At 37.7% G+C, this 22,611-nt stretch overlaps 1 protein-coding gene across 11 annotated transcripts in view; it reads left to right on the top strand.

Annotated features, from left to right (window-relative positions):
• CADPS2 (calcium dependent secretion activator 2) overlaps positions 1-22,611 on the top strand; it is a 370,960-nt gene that overhangs the window by 274,203 nt on the left and 74,146 nt on the right. For 6 of the 11 annotated variants that reach the window (XM_087874198.1, XM_034431089.3, XM_034431086.3 and 3 more), the window contains exons 18-20: positions 1,378-1,534; positions 17,299-17,440; positions 17,574-17,693. In XM_087874198.1, the coding sequence (XP_087730324.1) occupies positions 1,378-1,534; positions 17,299-17,440; positions 17,574-17,693 (419 nt within the window). The remainder of the gene's footprint in view (positions 1-1,377; positions 1,535-17,298; positions 17,441-17,573; positions 17,694-22,611) is intronic. The other 5 variants (XM_087874199.1, XM_034431095.3, XM_087874197.1 and 2 more) reach the window with 1 other exon arrangement.

Genomic DNA, 22,611 nt, shown 5'->3' with positions numbered 1-22,611 from the left:
AATCACTAATTGAGCCATTGCTGAATATTGCAATGTTATAATCCAATAGTACATGAAACATACATTGTTTTATTGTATAATATAAATTAGAAATAATAGTCATGTAATATAACCGATAAGACTTTCATCTCATACGATTTTTTTTTTCTTTTTCCACTTGGAATCTGTGTGATTAATCAGTAATTGGACTCATTTTCATGTTGTTTTATATTATTCTTGACAGAACCATGCTCTCCGTGGTATTAGTCTTTCTTCATGACTTTATTCCTGAGCATCAGTAGATCAGAGTATGATCAAGAGACTCACCAAATTTTCTACTTTTGCTATTGAATGTGATTTATTGGAATCTGCCATGCATTACCTTTCTCAATTTATTTCCATTTTAATATCATTTTATCTGAGATTGCTAGCTGGAAGGAAATTCTGATCTCTGAGTTTCACAACACTATAATTATTAATTACAATATGTTCTTTCCCATTACCTTTTGAAAGAACTAGACAATGTTCAAATTATTGTAAAAAATGGTCTAAATCAACATGATTAGAGTTATTCTCTTCATATCAAAAAATACTAGCAGAACATAAAAAATACTAAAGATATTTTAGTACTTTGGTGTTTTTCCCCCATTTATGAAGATTTTTATATATTTCCATTTAACAGAGATGCTATAGAATTTTTTACAAAAGCAAATACAAACTTATAGAAAGCTGACTCATGTATGCAGGAATTTAAAAACCGAATTTAATATTAAAAGTGTGTTTTTAAAAACCCATTGAGCTGTTTTCTTCAATCATAGCATTTAGATGGTGCTGGTTGTTAATGTAATTGTACTATTGTATGAGTGATTCACATACTGCACATAGAGGAAGGGCTTTACACTAACCCTTCCTCAGCAGTCTGATATATTAAGAGACACTTTCATGCTTGCAATTTTAAAGAGAAACATTTACTTCATATGCTAGATGGTGAATGTCTCTTTTTCATCTTCAATCATTTTGAAGATAGAGTCATCATGCTTTTTCTCATAGGATATCATATCTCTTACATTGGCTCTTATATTTATTAGTACATCTACAAGTAACATGAAAAACCAGATTCCCAGATTATCACGGAAACATAATCGGGTCCCTAGATTATCTGTCAATCAAATTCTTTAATCAAACATCACACTCTCACTGAAATACTATATACACATGCAAATTACATTGGATGCAAAATTCAACTTTACTTAATGAAGAATTTCAGTTGCTTTTAAAGAATGTATGCCACATTCCATAATTTCATGGATGTACCATTTTTATACCTTCTTTCATCATATCTTATATTCGCATTTGAAGGTGAATGCAACTGAGACTTTTTTTAAATTGATGATGCAGGCCTTTGCATGGTGGCCAGATCTGTTGGCTGAACATGGGGAGAAGTTTTGGTCTCTTTTTACTGTTGACATGGATTCTGCGCTGGAGGCACAGCCACAGGATAGCTGGGATAGCTTTCCTCTTTTCCAGTTACTCAATAACTTCCTGAGAAATGACTGTAAGTTTAGTATTTGATTATTACTATAGCTGCGGTTACTTTCAAATTTTAAATCTTTTAAGATTTTAAAAAAGTTGAGGATAGTTTAGAAATCTTTAGTTTCATTTATTTAACCTTGGTTTTTTTTTTTTTTCCTAGGCTTTTTTATTGATACTATCCTAAGCACGGGGAAGTAAATCCTGCTGTGTTCAGTGGGATTTATTTCAGAAGAAAAATACAAGGGCTTGGGCAACAAGGCAAATGTTAACAGATTTTAGACACAGTTTGCTGTTACATTATAGGTAGCATATGGCTTCTTTGTAGACAGAGAAATAGACTGGTTCTAGCAAATTTCTTGTAATCCCAAGAAGTTCTGTAGAGATCCTTGCTCAGATTTTGTCTTTGCGCAAAGAGCACATAAATTTCATTTAAACTACAACTAGAACTATTTTTTCTCTAGACCTTTAAAATTGAACAATCCAAAGAAGTATAAAGAGACTTTCTTGTTGTTTCGTGAAAAGGATTTGAGCTTTATTTCTCTCTCAAGCTTATTTATTTGTAGCTTCTCAAATATATTTCTAAATGTTTACATGGATCCAGATATAATGCATAATACATGCAACTGAATTTGTTTCTTACTGACTGCAAGCAAGAATCTGTGAATACAGCTGACAATGACTGAGTTTAAGTGAGTTTACAATTTAAACAATTGTACAAAAAAATCTCACCTGTACATGAATTCTTTTTTTTTTTATGAGGAGAAGTAGAAGTTTTTATACTGAGAAGTCCTTTAAACGTAAAAGGGTCCAATAAACCAGTGTTTCCTACGATACTTAAACTATAAAGTTATGAGTTGGTCTTTTCATTACCAAAACTAAGGAATGGAGTTTAGTCTTGTTTTATATTCCAGTGGCTTGCCCTGTCAGTGTTAATGCGAGTGGTCTAGATTGTTCTTGTTTGGGCTGTTTAAAGTTAGCTTGTTTGGCAGTTCCTTGATTGAGGTATTCCTTGTTTCTTGATTGTTAGTCTAAAATTAATCCTGGGATTAATCTCTGCTAATCTGGGTGTTGATTGCTGGTGAGGAGGTGTTTTGGTCTTTTTGTTTCCTTTTTGGCTTGTTGATTGTCTCTTTTGAATGGTACATAGATGTTGTTTATGTCTATGTGCCTGTTTATGGCCAATTTGTCAGAATGCTAGGCTTCTAGGAATTTTCTAACATTTTTGGACTTGACTTGGTCTAGAATGTTCACATTTTCCTAGTTGAAACTATTGTTAAATCTGTCCATGTATTGTGAAATTAAGGAGTTTTCATAATGTCTTCTGAGTGAGTGTTCGTGGATACTGCTAATCTTTTCTGTTAGAAAACTATGTTTACAAGCTCAGAATAACCCAGATTTAGAATTGTTACATGTTGATTTATGATATTTACATTCTGAACCTGGCAGCCATCATTTTCCAAAAGATGAAATGAGAAATTCTTATTTAACTAGGGTTTTCAACATCCACTGCAAGCACAAAAAGAAGAGGGCAATTGGCTACATGGGCAGCAAAGGGCCCTGTACATATCATAGCTTAAATTAAAATATAGTTTTCCCAGTTTGGTAATGAGAAATGTTCTTGCAGAAAATTTTTCATTTAGTCATACAATCATACTCTCCATGAATTATTGTATAAATTGCTCAGCTCGAAAGCAGAATTGGGGACAGGGTTGGTATAGGGGGAAGGAGTATATTTTTAAATATTTAATAAATGTAGCAGCTGCTGCAAGAGATTGGGTGCAATTTTTCAATCTAAGCTTTGACCCTTTTGTACATATGTCAATCTTGCTAAAGCAAAGATCATAATCCTACATCTGCCATTTTGTAAATGTTTCACACAGCCACACACACCCAGGATACACGTAAAAAAATACCCACGAAATTACATTATGGGTGTTGTGTATATGTGCGAGCATGTATATGTGTGTGTTGTGAAGGCTTGGTTTCCATTCCCCCTAAATATTCCAAATTGTTTGCTAGTATTTCCTACCTTGTATTGGTGTTCAACCCACCACCATTCTTCCTACTTCCGTCCAGATGGTTCTTTAGAAAAAACATTATCACTGAACCCTACAGCAACCGAATGGGATTACTTCGCCTACTATATCACCAATGCCAGTTCAGAAACTGTAAACCTTTATATCCCATATTCTTCCTGTTCTTCCATATCATAGCTACTTTGTCATCTTAAGTCAATATTACTGAATTTTTCCCTCAAGCCAACAAGTAATATTATCAAGCAGAAACATTAAAAATGAGTCTATTTTTTTAAAGTAGACAATAATGTAAAGTCTTCAATTTAAACTTTTTCTCCCCTTAAGTCAGTTAAATATGGAATTACTTTAAATAATAATGAGAAAACCATTTCTAAAGGGAGAATGTATTTATTAAAATGACAGAAAATGTATGTTCGTAATGAAGCAGTTATGACCTGTGTTACAAAATGCTACTGATGGAAATTGAAATAGCAGTAATTATGGGGCTAACTTTCCTGTTACTTTTTTAATGCTAGAGTAGTTGCTTCAGCTGTAGAAAAATCAGGGCAGTTCCTGCTTCTAAGTCACAAATTCCTTTTTCCCAAAGCTGTTTATTTTAAGATGCGTTGGAGTCCATAATTACCAGCTCTTTTGTAGAGTAAACATGTTAAGGTTGTCATAGAGGAAACTTCATGCTTAGGGTACTGATGGCATGTGTCTTCTTTTAACAGTTAATAAATGAAATTGTTCAAATGTATTGCTGGATATTTTCATCTCTTTTAAAAAGAGACTCATACAAATCTAAGCAAAAAGGGGAAATCTGAAATTCTGCTCTCGGGAGGATAAAAAGGCTAGTGTTAATAATTAACAGGGAAAATGAAGTGGAGTCAAATTAGCCATAATAGAGCCCAGAGTGACTGTTAAAGTTAACCTCTCATTATCAAAAAGCTCATTAAGAAATGAAGAGGTGAAAATCCTACTGGATTTTTCTCTCATTGCGGCTGGCATCAGAGAATATCTTTCAGATTTTTTTAACGTATTTTACATGAAGTTAATCTTCAGTCTTTCAAATATGGACAGCAGTTGTCAACTGCATTTTGTTCTCTTCCACAAGTTTCAGCTTCCACATTTTGAATCTCTGAAGAATTTCTAGATATATGAATTAGCTACATTTTTCTGTCTGTGTCACCTGATTATGTTTCTTCTTATGGACTAATAGACAGAATTCTACAAAGATGCATATTGATCCTGGATTAACCGTTAAGTAATATAAATTTGTGCTTAGGGGTACCAAGGGAAGGTAGGCATCACATATCACATATCCACATATCATTTTTCCCCACCTATCAAGACCTGAAACTCTTTCCCAGTCACACTCAACTTTACTCAGATATTTTGTAATTGTCCTGAACTGCCATATTTGACTTTACTCTGCATTGTTACAAAACTTTTTTTTTGACATGGTGAATAACTAAAATTTAAAAGTTGGGTTTGAACTCTTGTTGGATATCTCATTTGTTTCTGTTTCATAATGTGAGAATCTTGCTTCCATCCAGGACCACATTGTTGAGCTATGCTTAGGGAATAAGGTATCCTTAATCTAGCCCATAAGTATATGCATATATACATGTACATATATAATTTATAGTCATATGTTTTAATATGTTAGTAATGAAGCAGTTATGACCTATGTTAATCTAGTTCAGAAGCATATACATGTATACATGTACATATATAATTTATATTCATATCTTTTTAATATACTTATACATTAATGAAGTCAAGAGTCAAAGTGTTCATAAAGCTGAATAATAGTAAGAATTTTAGTCAGATCACTAAAGTTTCAATTGCCCTGATAAATTATTTTTCTAGATTGCATGATTGCAATACATTTCAAAATACAAACTCAACCCCTATAATTTACCAAATTGTTAATTTTTGTTATTTACATAATACTAACAACAAAAAGGACAACAACTCTTGGATAGATTAAACCTTTCCAAGTATCTAAATAGAGATTGTACACTGCTCACAAAAATAAAGGGGAACACAAGCAGAAGACATCTGAGATCTGAATGAATGAAACAGCCTTATTAAATACTTTGTTCGTTACATACAGTAGTTTTGTGTTCCCTTTAGTTGTTTGAGCAGTGTATAAACTACTGTATGTAAAGAACAAAGTATTTAATAAGGCTATTTCATTCATTCAGATCTCAGATGTCTTCTGCTTGTGTTCCCTTTATTTTTTTGAGCAGTATATAAGGAAGCAATTTGGAACCTTTTGTTTATCAGTTTTGCCTTTAAATTAGAAGCAGCCTAGCCCCATTTTTGTAGTATGCCCAGAGCCTTTCCTTCATATTTTTCTTCTATAGGAGATCTGCGTAAGTCACAAAATGTTCTTACAAATTATGGCTGAGTGGATTTATCACCAAGTAAACAGATGTACAATTCTGTATTTTAATCTTCTTTGCCATTAAATACTTTGTTGTGAGTATTTAAAACAAAAACAAAAAAAGGATTTTTAATTTTTTTTAACTTTGTTTTTCTTTGTTTCTTATAAGATTATCTAGCTTCCATTAGCTATGGGAACAAGGAACTGATTTACCTAGCCACATGCAGAAATGCTACACAATCAAGAGATGACAGTGTATAATGTACTTCGTTATTTCTGTCATTCTTTTTTAATTAGCAGAAAGATAACACATGGAAGTTCATTGGAATTTGGGGAGGGTGATACCAGGGAGGCACTCTACTCAGTGGTGGGTTGCTCCCGATTCTGTCCGGTTCTTGCCCATTTTTTCATCTGTAATAAAATTAATAAAGTTCCAAGCAACTCTTTTTAATCTTTATTAAACTTTTTCTAAAAAACATTAGTTTTGCTATAATTCATGAACATTTATTTCTGCTGATCTATTATTGTAACAAATAAAAGTTGTGCAAAAATTATATATGAAAAATACAAGGTAATGGATTATATTTGGTGTTTTGGAGATGTTGCATGTTGGGAAATGAAACTATTCTCATTTCACATAATAGATATACAGTAGGTGTTTGGGCAAGTTTTCCTTCTTTTTCATAGGTGCCTAAAGAAAACCTTGAATTGGATGGGTTCTTTATAGCTCATTATTCTCTGCTGTTTATTGTCCTTGTCCCTGGTACCTAAATAATAGTTTATCAGGTAGCTTCAGAAAACTGAGATTTTTTTATTTGCCACAAATGCATTCAGTAGAAAATATTCATGTAGCAATATATTGTGTAGATCTATACAATGTTAAGAGTGAATGTATCCATGAAATTTTGTCTGAGCAGTAGACAATTCATTTTTTTTTATTTTGAAGGATTTTTATGTTTATAAAGTAAATTAAAAAAACATATAAAATGATTTAGAAATTATCCCATAATTTTAATGAGAGATGCCACTGTGTAGAATATTACATTTGACTAAAGGTCAAGCTTTAAAATGCTAATGTTAAATGTTACCATAACAAATGTTTAATGAACAAAGTTACTATTTGGATCACGTGTTATCTTGTAATAATTATTCCTTCCTACTGGACCATATGGAGTGATTATAAACTTCACACTTTGATGCACATCTGTCTACTTGGTGATAAGTCCATGCAGGAATATCATAATTTGTAAAAAAAAAAAAAAAAAAAAAAACCACCATCCTACATACATTCAGTTGCAAATCTTTATGAATCTTAATATTATTCCTTTGCAAATCTACATACACAGATTCATTAATCTATTTTATAATTCAGTTTGATGCTATTCTATCTGATATAATTAAGAGATTTTTATATTACAGAAAAAGTTGGTAACAGTTTTCAATAGCAATCAAGAATTTACTATAGGAAATCTTTGGTTGAGCTCTCTCCAAATCACTGAACTCATTAGACATATTTATCTCTCTTTTATCAGCTAATGGACAGTGTGATTTGAAATATTTGAAGAAAATATATCGGAAAATCAGTGAAATTCTAACATGGCCTTTGATCATGATGATACAACTACAATATGTAGGAGTTAATTCAGTTATACTAAACATAGGAACTACGAGAAAGACTAATATCCACTATTGCAATAGAACAGGAGAGCTAATCCAGTCTATACAGGTAGTCCTCGAGTTACAACCATTCATTTAGTGACTGAATGGCGCTGAAAAAAGTAATTCATGAATATTTTTCATGATTGTTGCAGCATCTTTAAGGTGGTGTTTTACCAAAATTCAGATGTTTGGTAACTGGCATATATATATGATGGTTGCAATATCCCAGATCATGTGATCACCTTTTGTGACCTTCTGACAGGCAAAGGAAATAGGAAAGCTAGATGTATTTAACAACCATGTTACTAACTTAACAATTGCACTGATACACTTAACGGCTGTAGAAGAAAGGCCTAAAGTGGGGCAAAATTCATTTAATAACTGTCTTGTTTTGCAGCAGACATTTTGGGCTCAATTGTGGTCATAAGTCGAGGACTTCCTGTAATCAAATGCAAAATAAATGAAAATAAGTTTTTTTTTATTTATTTATTTTATTTTGAATTTGTATACCACCCTTCTCCCTGAGGACTCAGGGCGGTGAACAGCCAAGTAAAAACATCAAGTACAAATATTAAAATACAGTTAAAATATACATATATAAATTTGGCCCCATTAATTAAAAACAATAAACAAAACACTTAAAAACACTTAAAAAATTAGGCCAGCCCGGCTTGCTGGAAAAGGAAGGTTTTAAGGGCACAGCGGAAGGCACTGAGGTCTTGGATTCTCCTTATCTCTGGAGGCAATTGATTCCAGAGGGTAGGTGCCCCCACAGAGAAGGCCCTCCCCCTGGGGGTCACCAGCCTGCACTGTTTGGCTGATGGCACTCCGAGGAGGCCCTCTCTGTGGGAGCGCACGGGTCGATGGGAGATCGTCGGTGGCAGCAGGCGGTCTCGAAGATAGCTAGGCCCTATGCCATGGAGCACTTTAAAGGTGATAACCAACACCTTGAAGCGCACCCGGAAGACCACTGGGAGCCAGTGCAGCTCGCGCAGGAGCGGTGTTACATGGGAGCGCCAGGCTGCTCCCGTCACTACCCGCGCTGCTGCATTCTGGACCAGTTGGAGCCTCCGGGTGCTCCTCAAGGGGAGCCCCATGTAGAGAGCGTTGCAGTAGTCAAGGCGAGAGGTGACGAGGGCATGAGTGACTGTGCACAGGGAATCCCGATCAAGAAAGGGCCGCAACTGGCGGATCAGGCGAACCTGACAAAAGGTCCCCCTGGTTACAGCCGTCAGATGTTCCTCCAAGGACAGCTGCCTATCCAGGAGGACTCCCAGATTGCGAGCCCTCTCTGTGGGGGCCAACGACTCGCCCCCAATAGTCAGTGATGGAGTCAACTGACTATATCGGGATGCTGGGAGCCACAGCCACTCAATCTTGGAAGGGTTGAGCCTGAGCCTGTTCCTCCCCATCCAGATCTGCACAGCCTCCAGGCACTGGGACATCACTTCAAGGGCATCGTTGGGGTGGCCTGGGGTGGAGATGTACAGCTGGGTGTCATCAGCGTACTGGTGGTATCTCACCCCAAAGCCACGGATGATCTCGCCCAGCGGCTTCACATAAATGTTGAACAGGAGGGGCGAGAGGACCGACCCCTGAGGCACTCCACATATAAGAGGCCTTGAGGTCGACCTCTGCCCCCCTGCCAACACGAACTGCGACCGGTCGGAGAGAAAGGAGGAGAACCACCGTAATACGGTGCCCCCCATCCCCAACTCTTCCAACCGGTGCAGCACGGTCGATGGTATCAAAAGCCGCTGAGAGGTCTAACAGGACCAGAACAGAGGAACAACCCCCGTCCCGAGCCCTCCAGAGATCATCAACCAACGTGACCAATGCCGTTTCCGTGCTGTGTCCAGGCCTGAAACCCGACTGGAATGGATCTAGATAGGATGTTTCCTCCAAGAATTGTGGAAACTGTCGCGCGACCACACTCTCAACAACCTTCGCCAGGAAGCGAAGGTTGGAGACAGGACGATAGTTGGCCAATATTGCCGGATCCAGGGACGGCTTCTTGAGGAGAGGCCTCACCACCGCTTCTTTCAAGGCGGCGGGGAAGTGACCCTCACTCAACGAAGCGTTGATAACACCCTGGAGCCAGCCTCGTGTAACCTCCCGGGAGGCCAGTACCAACCAGGAGGGACACGGGTCCAGTAAACATGTGGCCGCACTAAGTCTCCCCAAAATCCTGTCCACATCATCCGGAGTCACAGCATCAAACTCCTCCCAGGTAACATTCTCAAGACTATTCCTCGTCACCCTGCCCTGATCTACCCAGTCAGAGTCCAAATCCCCCCGGATCTGAGCGATTTTGTCATACAGGTATTGTCCGAAATCCTCCGCCCTGCCTTCCAAGGGATCCTCCCGCGCTCCCGGATGGAGCAGGGAGCGGGTTACCCTGAACAGGGCGGCCGGACGATTCCCTGATGACGCAATAGAGGCGGAAAAGTAGTTAAACTTTGCCGTCTTCATCGCCACTAGGTAGGTCTTAATATGTGACCTTACCAGTGTTCGGTCAGATTCAGCGAGACTGGCCCTCCAACTGCTCTCTAGGCGTCTTTTCCGGCGTTTCATCTCCCTCAGCTCCTCGGTGAACCAAGGAGCCGCGAGGGATCGACACCGGGTCAGAGGCCGCAAAGGCACAACTCGATCCAAGGCCCCACCAGCCGCCCGATCCCAGGCAGCTACCAGGTCCTCGGCCGAATCGTGTGCCAGAACTTCAGGAATTGGCCCAAGCTCCATCTGGAACCTATCAGGATCCATCAGGCTCCTGGGGCGGATCCATCTAATTGGGTCTGCCTCCCTGCGGCGGGGTGTAGCGGTTCGAAGGTCCAGACGAAGGAGTGAGTGATCTGACCATGACAAGGGTTTCATGTCTATATCCCCTATAATAAGACCACTCAACCACTGGCCAGAGACAAAAATCAGGTCCAGCGTGTGTCCCCCCCTGTGAGTGGGGCCATGAACTAACTGGGTCAGGTCCATGGCCGTCATGGAAGCCATGAACTCCCGAGCCATCTCCGACGTTTCACCAACAGACGGCAGATTGAAATCACCCATGACCATAAGCCTGGGTGTATCAACTGCCACCGTGGCTATCACGTCGAGTAGCTCGGGCAGGGCCGTTGCCACGCGGCAGGGAGCCAGGTACATAAGCAGCAAGCCCATCTGAACCCCATGACCCCATCTCACAAAGAGGGACTCACATCCGGCAATCTGTGGCACAGATTTATAACTCTTAAATCCCTTTTTGGATAATTTTACTGTTTTATCAAAAAATATAGATAAATGTATATATAGATAGGTTTTTATATTTCTTGCCATGTATTTTGAGAGCCAGAAATGTCTACAGAGTAATCTGGCTGCCAGCAGTTGCTAGTTTATTTAGTTCACGCTGTCACTCTATCCAGGATGCACCACGAGGAGACAACCTAGCTTTACACCCCATACATGTTAATATATTTTGCTTGTCCATGTACAATATGCTACATGCTAAATAAATAAACAAATAAATTTGCATTTGTTGCTACTTTAAAATTCAAACCACCTGGATTGCTAATTTTAATGTTTGAACAGCCACATTCTCCAAGATCCTGATTCATACAAACAAAGCATTATTTAACGTACTCTGAGATAACCCACTTATTGTTTGCATGTACATTGCTCACAAAGTCTTATTTAAGAGATCCATGAGATCATTTTCTGCTATGATTTTCTGGAAAATAGCCCAGACTCATGCTAAAAATGTGTTTAACATTTCCAACTGTCCTGAAGAAAGGTAAATGGTGTTCTTGAAAAAGAGAGTAATTTGTGAACTGGCATTAAGGGTTAGATTAAATATAAAGATTAAATTAAATATAATACATTAAATAATAGATTAAATATAATACATACCGCTTGACCGTGACGTACAATATAAAGTACATGTATGAATAATCTCTTTTGAATAAAAGCAGCTACATCTGTCTGAGTCTTCCACATTTTTTTCTACACAATTTGGAAAAAAATCATGGCTACTTCAATGATTTGAGGAGAGGCACTTCATGTATGTTCTCTCATGTTGAAAAATACCTTTTTGAAAGAATTTGCGCAGAGCAATCCTGCTTAGGTGAGCAATATTTTAGCTTATTTATATTTAGTGTTAGCTTTTAGATCCCTGTTTTATTCCCCTAGAACAACATCTTAACAGCAATACATGCCCAAGAGGCTTGATTAAAGCAAATTCCTCCAAGGAGAAGGTTACCACAGAGCATTTCACAAAATATTCAAGAAGCTCAAGGTACTTTCCAGTAACTGTTTGTCTCTATGCAAATCTGCCCCTTATATATTTGAATCCCAACATTTTGAGGGGATTCATAGTTTTGGTATCCTGACACATGTTTCATCACCTACCAGTCCAGTGGTGAAGTGCAGCTGGTTCTATACCGCTCGGGCAAACCGGTAGCACCGGCGTCAGGAGACTTGGCCCACCTGCCCGGATGTCATCACGTCCCTTTTTTGATGCTCTGCGCATGTGCAGAAGGTCCTGCACTTGTGCAGAGGTGTCGCCCATGAGCAAAGCGAGTGCTCCCATTTGCGAACCGGTAGCGAAGGTAAGTGGATTTCACCCCTGTACCAGTCCCCATTGCCCAGGTCATAGTAATTCCCTCTGCATATATTACATCTTTCCAGATAGTTCAAGTTGTGTTTTTGAAGCATTTATAAGGAGTTGGATGTCACAGACTCAAACCATTGACCATTGGAACATAACTTTAGTTTCTTTTCCAAATGTTAAAACATAGGACTAAATGACCTATAAGGTCCCTTCCAACTCTGTTAATCTGTTAAATCTGTTAAAACATTTCTATTGCTTATTTTGTTAACTGGAGGTAAGGACATACATAAGGCATACGTAATACTAATTTCCTCTTACTATTTTCTGCCAGTAAATCAACTGTAGAATTACTCTTTTTTTGTAAATCTGGAAATAAGATGGAATTTTTATTATGTTATCAGGAAAACTGTGTGATGGGAAACTTTTTCCCCTAGAGTACTCATACAGGCAGGCTGTCTTATTAATGTGACCTTTGGAAGACTTAGTTATATGTGATAAATATATATAAGCACACAGAATCCTATCACTATATTAATGAAGGTGAGTTAACACTCTAATTAAAGTTGTTGGGTAGAAGGCCAGAGGATAACTCCGCTAGTCAAGCTAGAAAAATCAAAAACAAGTAGAGGAGTTGCAGGTGTGAGCTGCATATGTGTGTTGCATATTTTACCTAAGATATGTTTTCTTTGGGTCTTGGTTCAAGAGCTGCTGTGGAACTAAAAATGGAATGGTTAGATTCAGGGGGAATTGGGATTGAGAAAGTACCAAACTGATAGACCAACAAAAAATGATGGGTAGTTGCTTGTATTTAAAACATGAATAAGAACAACCGTCTGTAGTACCTGGAGAAAAGTGATCTGAATCTAATTCAGGTGCCTTGAGAAACTTGATTTCTTTGCCAGTGGTACTAATGAACTCAACCTGAATTACTATGGTTGATCCTCTTCCACCACTTTGCAGTTTAAGTACAAATGCAGTTCAACTATAATTTTAATTATTTTTAAATTTTGTCTGTCTTTGTGTTTTTAATTAGGCTGTACAACGCCCTGAGTCCTTCGGGAGAAGGGCGGTATAGAAATAAAATAAATAAAAATAAATAAATAAAACTAGAATTCCACGTTGATGCTAAGAAGTCATCAATAGCCTATGTATACCACAGAAGCTGCTTTTGATTTTAACCATAATTTCAGTGGAATAAATCATTGATTGCAATCCTAATCTCTTTAATATTAAGTCCCACTATGTCTTTAATTTTTTCTTCTTTTGCTCCTCATTTTTCTCAATTTTTTGCAGTCTATCTTCATATTTCAACATCATTGAAATACAGTGAATGAATACACAGAGGATTGAAGTGATACAGTTGGAAAACCAATACATTCTCCTTAATTCCTTTCTTTCTCCTTTCTTCCCTTTACTCCAAGGGTTAGTTGTCTGCTCAAGTAACCATGCCAGTTGCTTAAGGTGAAAGTAGCATATATGGAGTCTCACCTTCCAGGTTGCTGAATTTTCATGCTCAGTGGCAATATTTTAAGATATCATATAACCATCCTAGCTGATGTGACCTCTGTACTCGAGAAACCTAGAGATCACCAAGTTGGGAAAATGTTGGTCTGTAGTAAAGCTTGCCTGTTTGTGATTTAATTGTGGATAAGAAAACCAGCCTGTTCTGAATTACCAAAACCTGTCTGGACAATGGGTTTGGGGTATGGTGTGGGGCAAGATTCTGGGGCAGGGATGGTGGAATAGCTATTGTTATCTATGAGATTCTGCTGAATTTCAAGAAGATGATTGTATAGATAATTGGAGGTGAGATTTTATCTGAGAAATTGTGTTTTAGGGATCAAATGAGTTTGCTACTCTTACTGCTTCCTGCTGCATAGATATTGCTGAGGTGACAATAGAGTTCTCCAGTCTTATGATCCTGAAAGACTTCAATTCTGCTTTCTCTGGTCCTGGTTTAATGGACAGCTCAGGAGTTCATGGCAACAGTCCAAAACACACTAGTGATGGCGAACCTATGGCATGCGTGCCGGAAGTGGGATGCAGAGCCATCTCTCTGAGCAGCCCAGCTGTCGCCCATTGCTCTTCTGGGTTCCGGCTGGTCTTCCCACGCATGGGAGTGCTGGAAACTGGAAGAGCAGTTCCCTGGGACGCATGTGTACTGAGCTGAAAGTTTGAAGTGTGATTCAACCAAAGCCTCAATAACTATTTGGAATGAGCAGACTGCAGAAGTCTTGGACTGGATCATATCTGTGTGGATTCTCTGTGTTCATGGATTCCAGAAAGCCCCTGGTTTATGGAGGAATATATTTGTGTAAGCTGCCTTAAGTCACCATAAGTGAGTAGACGGCAATATAAATTTTCTAAAATGTATAAATAATTCCAGGAGATGAAATACAAGAGACATCTATACCACTGCTGGAGCAAGACAAAGGGTGGGACCAACTAAGCAGAGATACAGCCCTTTGTTAAGGACTACCATATGGTGATAAAAGCAATAAACTGATTATTTTTCTGCTATTATCTCATATTCAGATAACTGGCTATTGGTCTTTGTTTAGAGTGATTCGGTGCTCCTTAAATAGGGAGCACCTGCAGGAACTCTGGCAGCATTGCATGAAAAGTTTCAAAGACATCAGATGCAGTTATTAGGATTTGATTAGAATTGGATTCTGCTGCTATAAAGAGATGATTTTAGAGAAACTATGGAAATATAATAATATAAAAGAGAGGAAAAGAAAACCATAGTTTTTCAGAATTTTGCCTACATTAATAAAGTATCATTCCAATCAAACTTGAATTTATTTTCTGACCTGACCTACTTTTAAGAGTAGACAACTGTGCAGGTTTTATGGAGAAGATAAAGGAATAATCTTACTTGGTTGTCTCGGAGGGATTTAAGATGTTAGTCCTGAGGAAATGGACAGGGTTGTTCAGGCTATGAATTATGCTTTGCAATTATGGCAAATATCTATAGCTCTGGTGTAGGTTCGTTCTCCCAGCTTGTAGGCTGGTTTCCAAACATTTCATTACCAGGCTAGGTAACATCTTCAGCAGTGGTGAGTTTCAAAATTTTTTACTACTGGTTCTGTGGGTGTGGCTTGGTGGGCATGGCATGGTGGATGTGGCTTGGTGGGCATGGCAGGGGAAAGGATACTGTAAAATCTCCATTCCCACCCCACTCCAGGGGAAGGATACTGTAAAATTTCCATTCCTACCTCACTCCAGGGGAAGGTTACTGCAAAATCCCTATTTCCTCCCGATCAGTTCGGAATTGGGAGGCAGAGAATAGATGGGGGCGGGGTCAGTCAGAATTTTTACTACCAGTTCTCCAAACTACTCAAAATTTCCGCTACCGGTTCTCCAGAACTGGTCAGAACCTGCTGAAACCCACCTCTGATCTTCAGCAGAGTTTAGGAGATGTCAGTGTTCTTCTGTTTACAAGGGCTTCAGGTATGGGTGTGTCCAGTGAGGATCGTGTGATAGGTCAGCTGTGAGTCTTGTGATGGGTCTTGTGATAAGGAGTTTACATCAGATCAGGGTCATTGGAAGGTGAATTGCTGATGGGGGGCTCCCAATGACCTTGAGCTGAAGTAATCTCCTTATCACAAGACCCATCACTGATGTTACCTAGCCTGGTAACTAAACGTTCGGAAACAAACACACAAGCTGGGAGAACAAACCTTCACTCTTATGAACTACGCTTCCTGTGTTTTAGATCCATGTTTCACTTATCTGTCAAGGCCTTCCAAAAGGCCTTGGACCCATGCAGCAGTAAATGCTTCTCTGGGAAAGGGGATGGTTCCATTTGCTTTGAAAGAAGAAGTGGACTTAACTTTCCTTAAGACACATTTAGTAGATGCAAACACCTGGAGAAATTTCATCAGGTCTCCAACCTCCTCTTCCCTTCCCTTTTTGGGAAAGGTTGTGGAGAGGGTGGGATGTTTACACCTTCAAAGGTCCTGGAGAAAAAGGATTATATAGACCTTTTTCACTCAGGTTTCATCCTGGGTGATAATACCAGAAGTACATTGATTGTGCTTGTGGATTACCTCTGACAGGCACAGAACTGTCCGGGAATTGCTAGATCTCTCAGACATATTTGATACTATCAATTCTTCTGGACCAATTCCAGCCCTTGAATGTGTCAGGCAGTATTTTTTGGTGGTTCTCCTCCTTCCAATTATACCTGCCTTTCCCACCAGATTTGACAAGGTGCGTGCAGAAGATCCCTTCTTTGAAACAATGCCACCTAAGGGGACCTACAAAGTTGTAGCATCTGCTCTATGGAATAGCATTCTTTAAGATACAGATTTAGCATTCTTAAAAGCTTTGAAGACACGGCTTTTTTTCAATCATTGGCTTGATTTGAATTATAGTTTCCAGAGAGTTTGACTATGTTGTAATATTATTTTATTATTTCTTGGATTTTTTTTTTTTTTTTGCATGCAATGTGACCCAGAGTCACAAGATTTCGATGGGACGCTATATAAATTCAATAAATAAATAAATGCTTCATTTTTTAAAAAAAAATCTCTTTCTATAGCTGTTTTTCCTCTTTTCAGTTTTTTCCCTGATCTTGTAATATATTTGTGTTTCTTTACATACCCATATATCTATATGAAAATAATATATTAAGACTAAGCAGTGCTTAAATCTGAATTTCCTTTGTCTGCACAAATGTTGTTCTAGGCAGAAACATAAAGTATAATGTTTAAATATTTGCATCTCACTTCAAAACTATCTTCAAATGCCAAATTAATGTTCTATTTTTAAATTTGTTTTTGAATTGGGTTACATTTCATTTCCAGATAGTTTTATGTTTTGGAGGGGTTTTTTTAGGAATTTTTTATTTTGAAAGCATGGCTTATTACTATCATTGGTCTGCAGATATATAATCCTACTCACGTTTACAGCAAGGTTTTGTTGAAATCAATTTGCTTTCTGTCAGATCTGCATAGTCATGCATTCTTCAAGAAGTGCTTAGCCATTAAATCCAGTTTTGATTATGTTTAGCTTACCCATGACAGTCTTCTACTAAACATTAGGTTTTTTTATCTTAAGCCTATATAAATGAAAAAGAAGTAATCACAACTATTTGCACTGTTTTTGTTTTGTTTTTCAAGCACTTTTGTGCAATGGAAAGTTTCACAAGCATTTGCAGGAGATTTTTGTTCCCTTGGTCATCCGCTACATTGATCTCATGGAATCATCCATTGCCCAGTCCCTTCACAGAGGTCTTGAACAGGAATCATGGCAGCCTGTCAAGTAAGTGTTTCTAGAAAGCCTACACCAACTGCACCTATAATATCTTTATTCTCACTTTGGTTTGCTATGCTCCTCAATGTTAGTTTTTATATATTATTTTTATGGTCTCCATGCATTGTTTATTTCTTCACAGGACCATCACCAACAGTCTTCCCAATGTAGCTCTTCCAAAAGTTCCAAGTTTGCCTCTTAATCTTCCACAGATACCTAGTTTTTCTACACCAACATGGATGGCTTCTTTATATGACTCCACGTGTGTATTCTTGACTGAACTTTGAGTGTCTGTGTGTGTCTCAGCTCTGCATGGCCTTGCTAGTGTCATGTTGTACAGCTGCATTTGGACCGCATGGTGTTTGTGATCATTGGATTGGAAATTAGAGTTTTTTGGTTGACAGCCAAGCATGGAATGTCATTGGATTGTGCTTTTTGGTGTATAAGATCTCAGTAGGATATTACTTAAAATTAACTAGGCAAAGGTTTGTTGTGATACACTTAGCAGTCATCACCCTTAATTACATAATTGCTCTTATTTAGTTAATAAGCAGTGTGGAAGCACTTTAAATTATTGTACTCAAGTATGTTTCTTTTTTTTTAATGTCAATAGCTCTTTGTGTTTTGGCGTGTTGTTACTAATCCACTGCACGTGCCAAATAATTTCAAAAGCAGCAGCAGCAGCAATTGATTGTATTATTTTTATAAGACTTTTATAGTCTTCTTTTATTAAGGCACTTCCAGCATTAATAGAGTTCAATTCCCAACTAATTACATTGCAGCCGAGTGAGATTCCATCTCTATTTTTTTACAAAACAGAACCAGATAGCTTTCTGTGTTTTCAAAGAGCAACCTTACAATTACTGTATACATTACAATTATGTTAGATTAGGAAATTGCATCAATAAACTGACAAAAGTAGCAATATGTGAAGAGAAACAGACAGACTTCTAAACCACAGACTTCCAAACTTGTACTACTCAAGAGGCATTGTCCAATTTTTATGTTTCTTTCTTCACTAATTTCTTTGTGAGAGAATATGAAATGGTGGAAAATAAAGGATGACTATAAAAAGGTAGAAAAAGGTCTCAACGTTTACACAGGTGTATGAGTCAAACAAGGCAATCCCAACATAAAAACTTCTCCTGGATGCATCCAGAAGCACTGTACTCACTAAGACCTGCATTTAAATCTACTGTATCCACCAATTTAAAAAATTCAGTAATTTACATTTACATACAAATGTTGGTACCAGTATTTTTTTTTCTGATATTTATTGTTTCACTCCCTGTAATTGGAGATTCTATTTTTTACGTAGCCATAACAAAACCATTCATGCCTAAGAGAGGAAAATTAGGAATTACAGCACTTCCAGTAGTACACAAAATGTCCAAAATAGAATGGACTCATGAAGAGGTCAAGGTTGATTAGAACATTATGGTGAAAATCACTGTATTTTATGTTTTCTTGCATTCTTATATTTAACTCAAGACCAGACAAAGCAAAGCTTCATTCATAAGATTATCAATTGTATAAATGAATGTTTGAAATAAATAGGTAGGTGGGCTTATTTGGATCAGGATCCTTGAATATGAAGTAGATGGACTTTAACCCTTGCCATGTTTCAATTTGATTCAGAAATACTATGCTTTTTTTCATGGTGACCATGTCTAGTTACAAAAACATTTATCAAAAGTCAACCTGGTGAAGTTTAGAAAGTGGCCACAGTCACACCACTGAATAAACAGTTTCATCTATTCCCATTTTTATTTTCTGAGAATGACTTATGGGATCTATGTTATGTTTAGATGAAGATGACATTAGATGTTAACACTTTGCTTTCCAATATTTCTGTTTCCCATATAATTGTTCTAAGTTTACAAAATGAAACAAAAAATAAACTTTTGAATTAAAGATATTAAGCATATTTCCAAAATATAGAACATAAGAATTGTGTACTTGTATTATTTAAGATAATGTAAAGTCTTAAAACCATATTTCATCCATCTGTTGAAAACTTGAAGGAAGAAACTGAAATAAAGATTTGGGCAGAATAGAAAGGCAGTTGGAATTTTCCTATAGTAGTTATGGATTTCTCTGACTCCACTGATTCAGATGCTAAAGAGCGGATTCTCAGCCAGCAGTTCAAGAGACAACAAAATATCAACTACGTGTGAGTAATGGGTCTCTCTCAGTCCATTAGAAGTTGGTTTTGGTTGTTTAATTTTGAGATAGTGTCAGCAGCTAATGAGGACCAGGCATTGGAGATTGCTACAGGTCCTCAAATGAAAGAGGCATCAACATCTCTAATCAAGCAGAGTCAAGATGCATTTTACAGCACATTCTTGACTCTCCCTTCTTGGAAACAACTTTCCAAGAAATTTCTGGTGCTCAATCTATATATGGTCTTGAGTTATCCTCTCAATATTCCTGTTCCTGAACTCTGTGAATTATGCAGCAGTAAACATAATTGCAAGGCAAGCAACTTCTTTTACCTTCTCATATCTTTCTTGAACTCTGATTAAATAGTCAGAAAATATCTCTGCCTCAAGAGTTACAGCATGCCAATGAAAATTCTCATGTCATGCTTGATGTTTGCCTCATTCTAAGACTTGCATAAGACCATAACGAAGCCAATGAAGCTATTCAAAATTTCAAAAGTACATTGACTTCTAATATATGGTTTTTATATTCACAGAAAATATTTATTGGAAAGATGAGCCTGAATTCTTAGCACACAAAGGTCAATATGATGTCATAGTTATAGTACAGATCTTGTGAGATTGCAGCCCTGATTGGAACATAGCAATTCAAGGATAAAGTTGGATCGGAAAAAAACCAAAACAGAAAAAGAAAACAAATGTCTATGGAGATGCTTAGTCATCCAGGTCATGGTTGTCCCAAAGGTGCTTTTTCAAGAGGCAATTTGACTTCCTTGGGTTTTTTTGAAAATGTTTCACTTCTCATTCAAGAAGCTTCTTCAGTTTTGACTGGATGGTGGGGAATGGAAGGATTTCTATTCCTTGCAGACAGCTAGTTATTTGCATTCTTTTAGAGCAGTGGTTCTCAACCTTCCTAATGCCGCGACCCTTTAATACAGTTCCTCATGTTGTGGTGACCCCCAACCAGGGGTGGGTTCTAAATTTTTTTACTACCGGTTCTGTGGGCGTGGCTTGGAGGTCATGTGACTGGGTGGGCGTGGCTAGCTGGTCATGTGACCGGGTGGCCATGGCTATGTGTATAGGGACTACTCAGAGGGCTGAAAAAAGTCATTTCTGACAGGTCCTCGCACTTTTGACTGGTCCTCACACTTATGACCATCCTCACATTTATGCCTGTGCAACATTCTTAACAACCATGTCACTCATTTCACAACTGCTTCTCTTCAACATGGTGATAAGATAGGGCAAAAAATGTAAAATGTGAGGACAGTCGTAAATTCGAGGACTGGTCAAAAGTGCGAGGACCAGTCAAAAATAACTTTTGCAGCCCTCTGAGTAGTCCCTGTGCACAAAAGGACTACCCAGAGGGCTGAAAAATGTGATTTCTGACAGGTCCTCACACTTTTGACCGGTCTTCGCAGTTATGACTGGTCATCATTTATGCCCATTGTACCATTCTTAACAACCGTGTCACTCATTTCACAACTGCTTCTCTTCACCATGGTGACAAGATAGCGCAAAAACATAAATTGTGAGGACAGTCGTAAGTTTGAGGACTGGTCAAACGTGTGAGGACCAGTCAAAAATAATTTTTTCAGCCCTCTGAGTAGTCCATATGCATAAAAGGATACAGCAATAGAAAGGGATGAAGGAAGGGAAGGGAAATTAGAGTAGGAGTGAGGGTAAGAGAGGGAGGAAGAGAGGAGGAGAAGGAGAAAGGAAGAGGAAGTAGGGAGGAGAAAAAGAGGGGGGGAAGAGAAAGTAAGAAGGAATGAAAAGACAGAGGTGGTAGGTTTGAGGAGAAAGATTGCTGTACAATAAAAAAGATGAAAGGGAAGAAAGCCAACCCCAAACAAATATAAAGATATTAAGATAAAGAATGAATTGTTAAACTTTAAAGAATAAAAGAGAACAAATAGGAATAAGTAGCAATAATTAGAAACAGACATACAAACATACAACGTATTTTCTTTGAACAGAGTATTTAGCCGGTTCACAAATTTAAACAGTTGTAGGAGGTTAGCACCCACCCCTTTCCTAGAAGAATGAAGTATTTTGGGAAATATTAAAAAGGCAGAATATTATATTTCCCTGGATGAGAAATGGAAAAGCATATTTTACAGACAAAGCAGCTCCCACCTTCCTGCCCCCCACCCTTTGTTAATGGGCCAGAGGCAGAAAGTCAATCCTTTGTCAAAGGACATTTGCAACACAATAGCAACAGAAACTAACACAATGGGCCCCATCTAGCAACCGAAACTCACCACATGTGACCTGGGAAGCACATGTGACCATCAGCCAGCAAGGCTAGCTAAGACCCCCACCCCCTGGGAGTCTGACAACCAACCAGGATACTCTTTCGGGGCCCCAAGAAATGCAAAGCCAGAGAGAGCATAAAAACCCAAGGATTTACTGTATCTGCCCCTTTTCTGTTCAGGAACTCAAGCCATGTGATCCTGTCCACCATTAAACCATCTTTCCAAGCAGTCTCCATGTTTCCAGTGTCTTTTTACCCACTTGGAGCAGAACCCAGAAGGATATTTCTTCCAACACAGTGTTTAGTCATTTCAATTAAATTTACAATTTCTATATTTCCTTTTTACCATATTTATTCATCTATTTTTCAAAAGAACCAATATTACCCTTCATCCTCATCTCTAATCTTAATCAAATTCAATTTTTCCCTTCTATTCTATATTATACCTCTTCGCATTGTCATCTATTTTTATATCCATCCTCACATTGGTTTATGTAATTATGTAATACAGTTGTTTAATACAAATTCAACATTTTAATATAAATCAATTAGTTATATAACTACCTTTTTTGTATATTAATCAATATGAACATGAATATTCCAATTATTTCCATGCAATCCAATTTCTTACAAATCAATTAATTATATTTACCAATAATAATAAACCAAATAATTTCCCCCATATATTCCTCCAAACCACAACTTAACCATTTCTGCTTTCAACACAATATACAATTAATAGTATCTCAATTATTACAATT

Source organism: Pantherophis guttatus, chromosome 7 (assembly GCF_059756535.1).
Source record: "Pantherophis guttatus breed Tessera chromosome 7, ASM5975653v1, whole genome shotgun sequence".
In the NCBI taxonomy this organism is placed as follows: domain Eukaryota; kingdom Metazoa; phylum Chordata; class Lepidosauria; order Squamata; family Colubridae; genus Pantherophis; species Pantherophis guttatus.
Note: the sequence above shows the minus strand (reverse complement) of the source record. Positions and strands in the feature narration are given on the sequence as shown.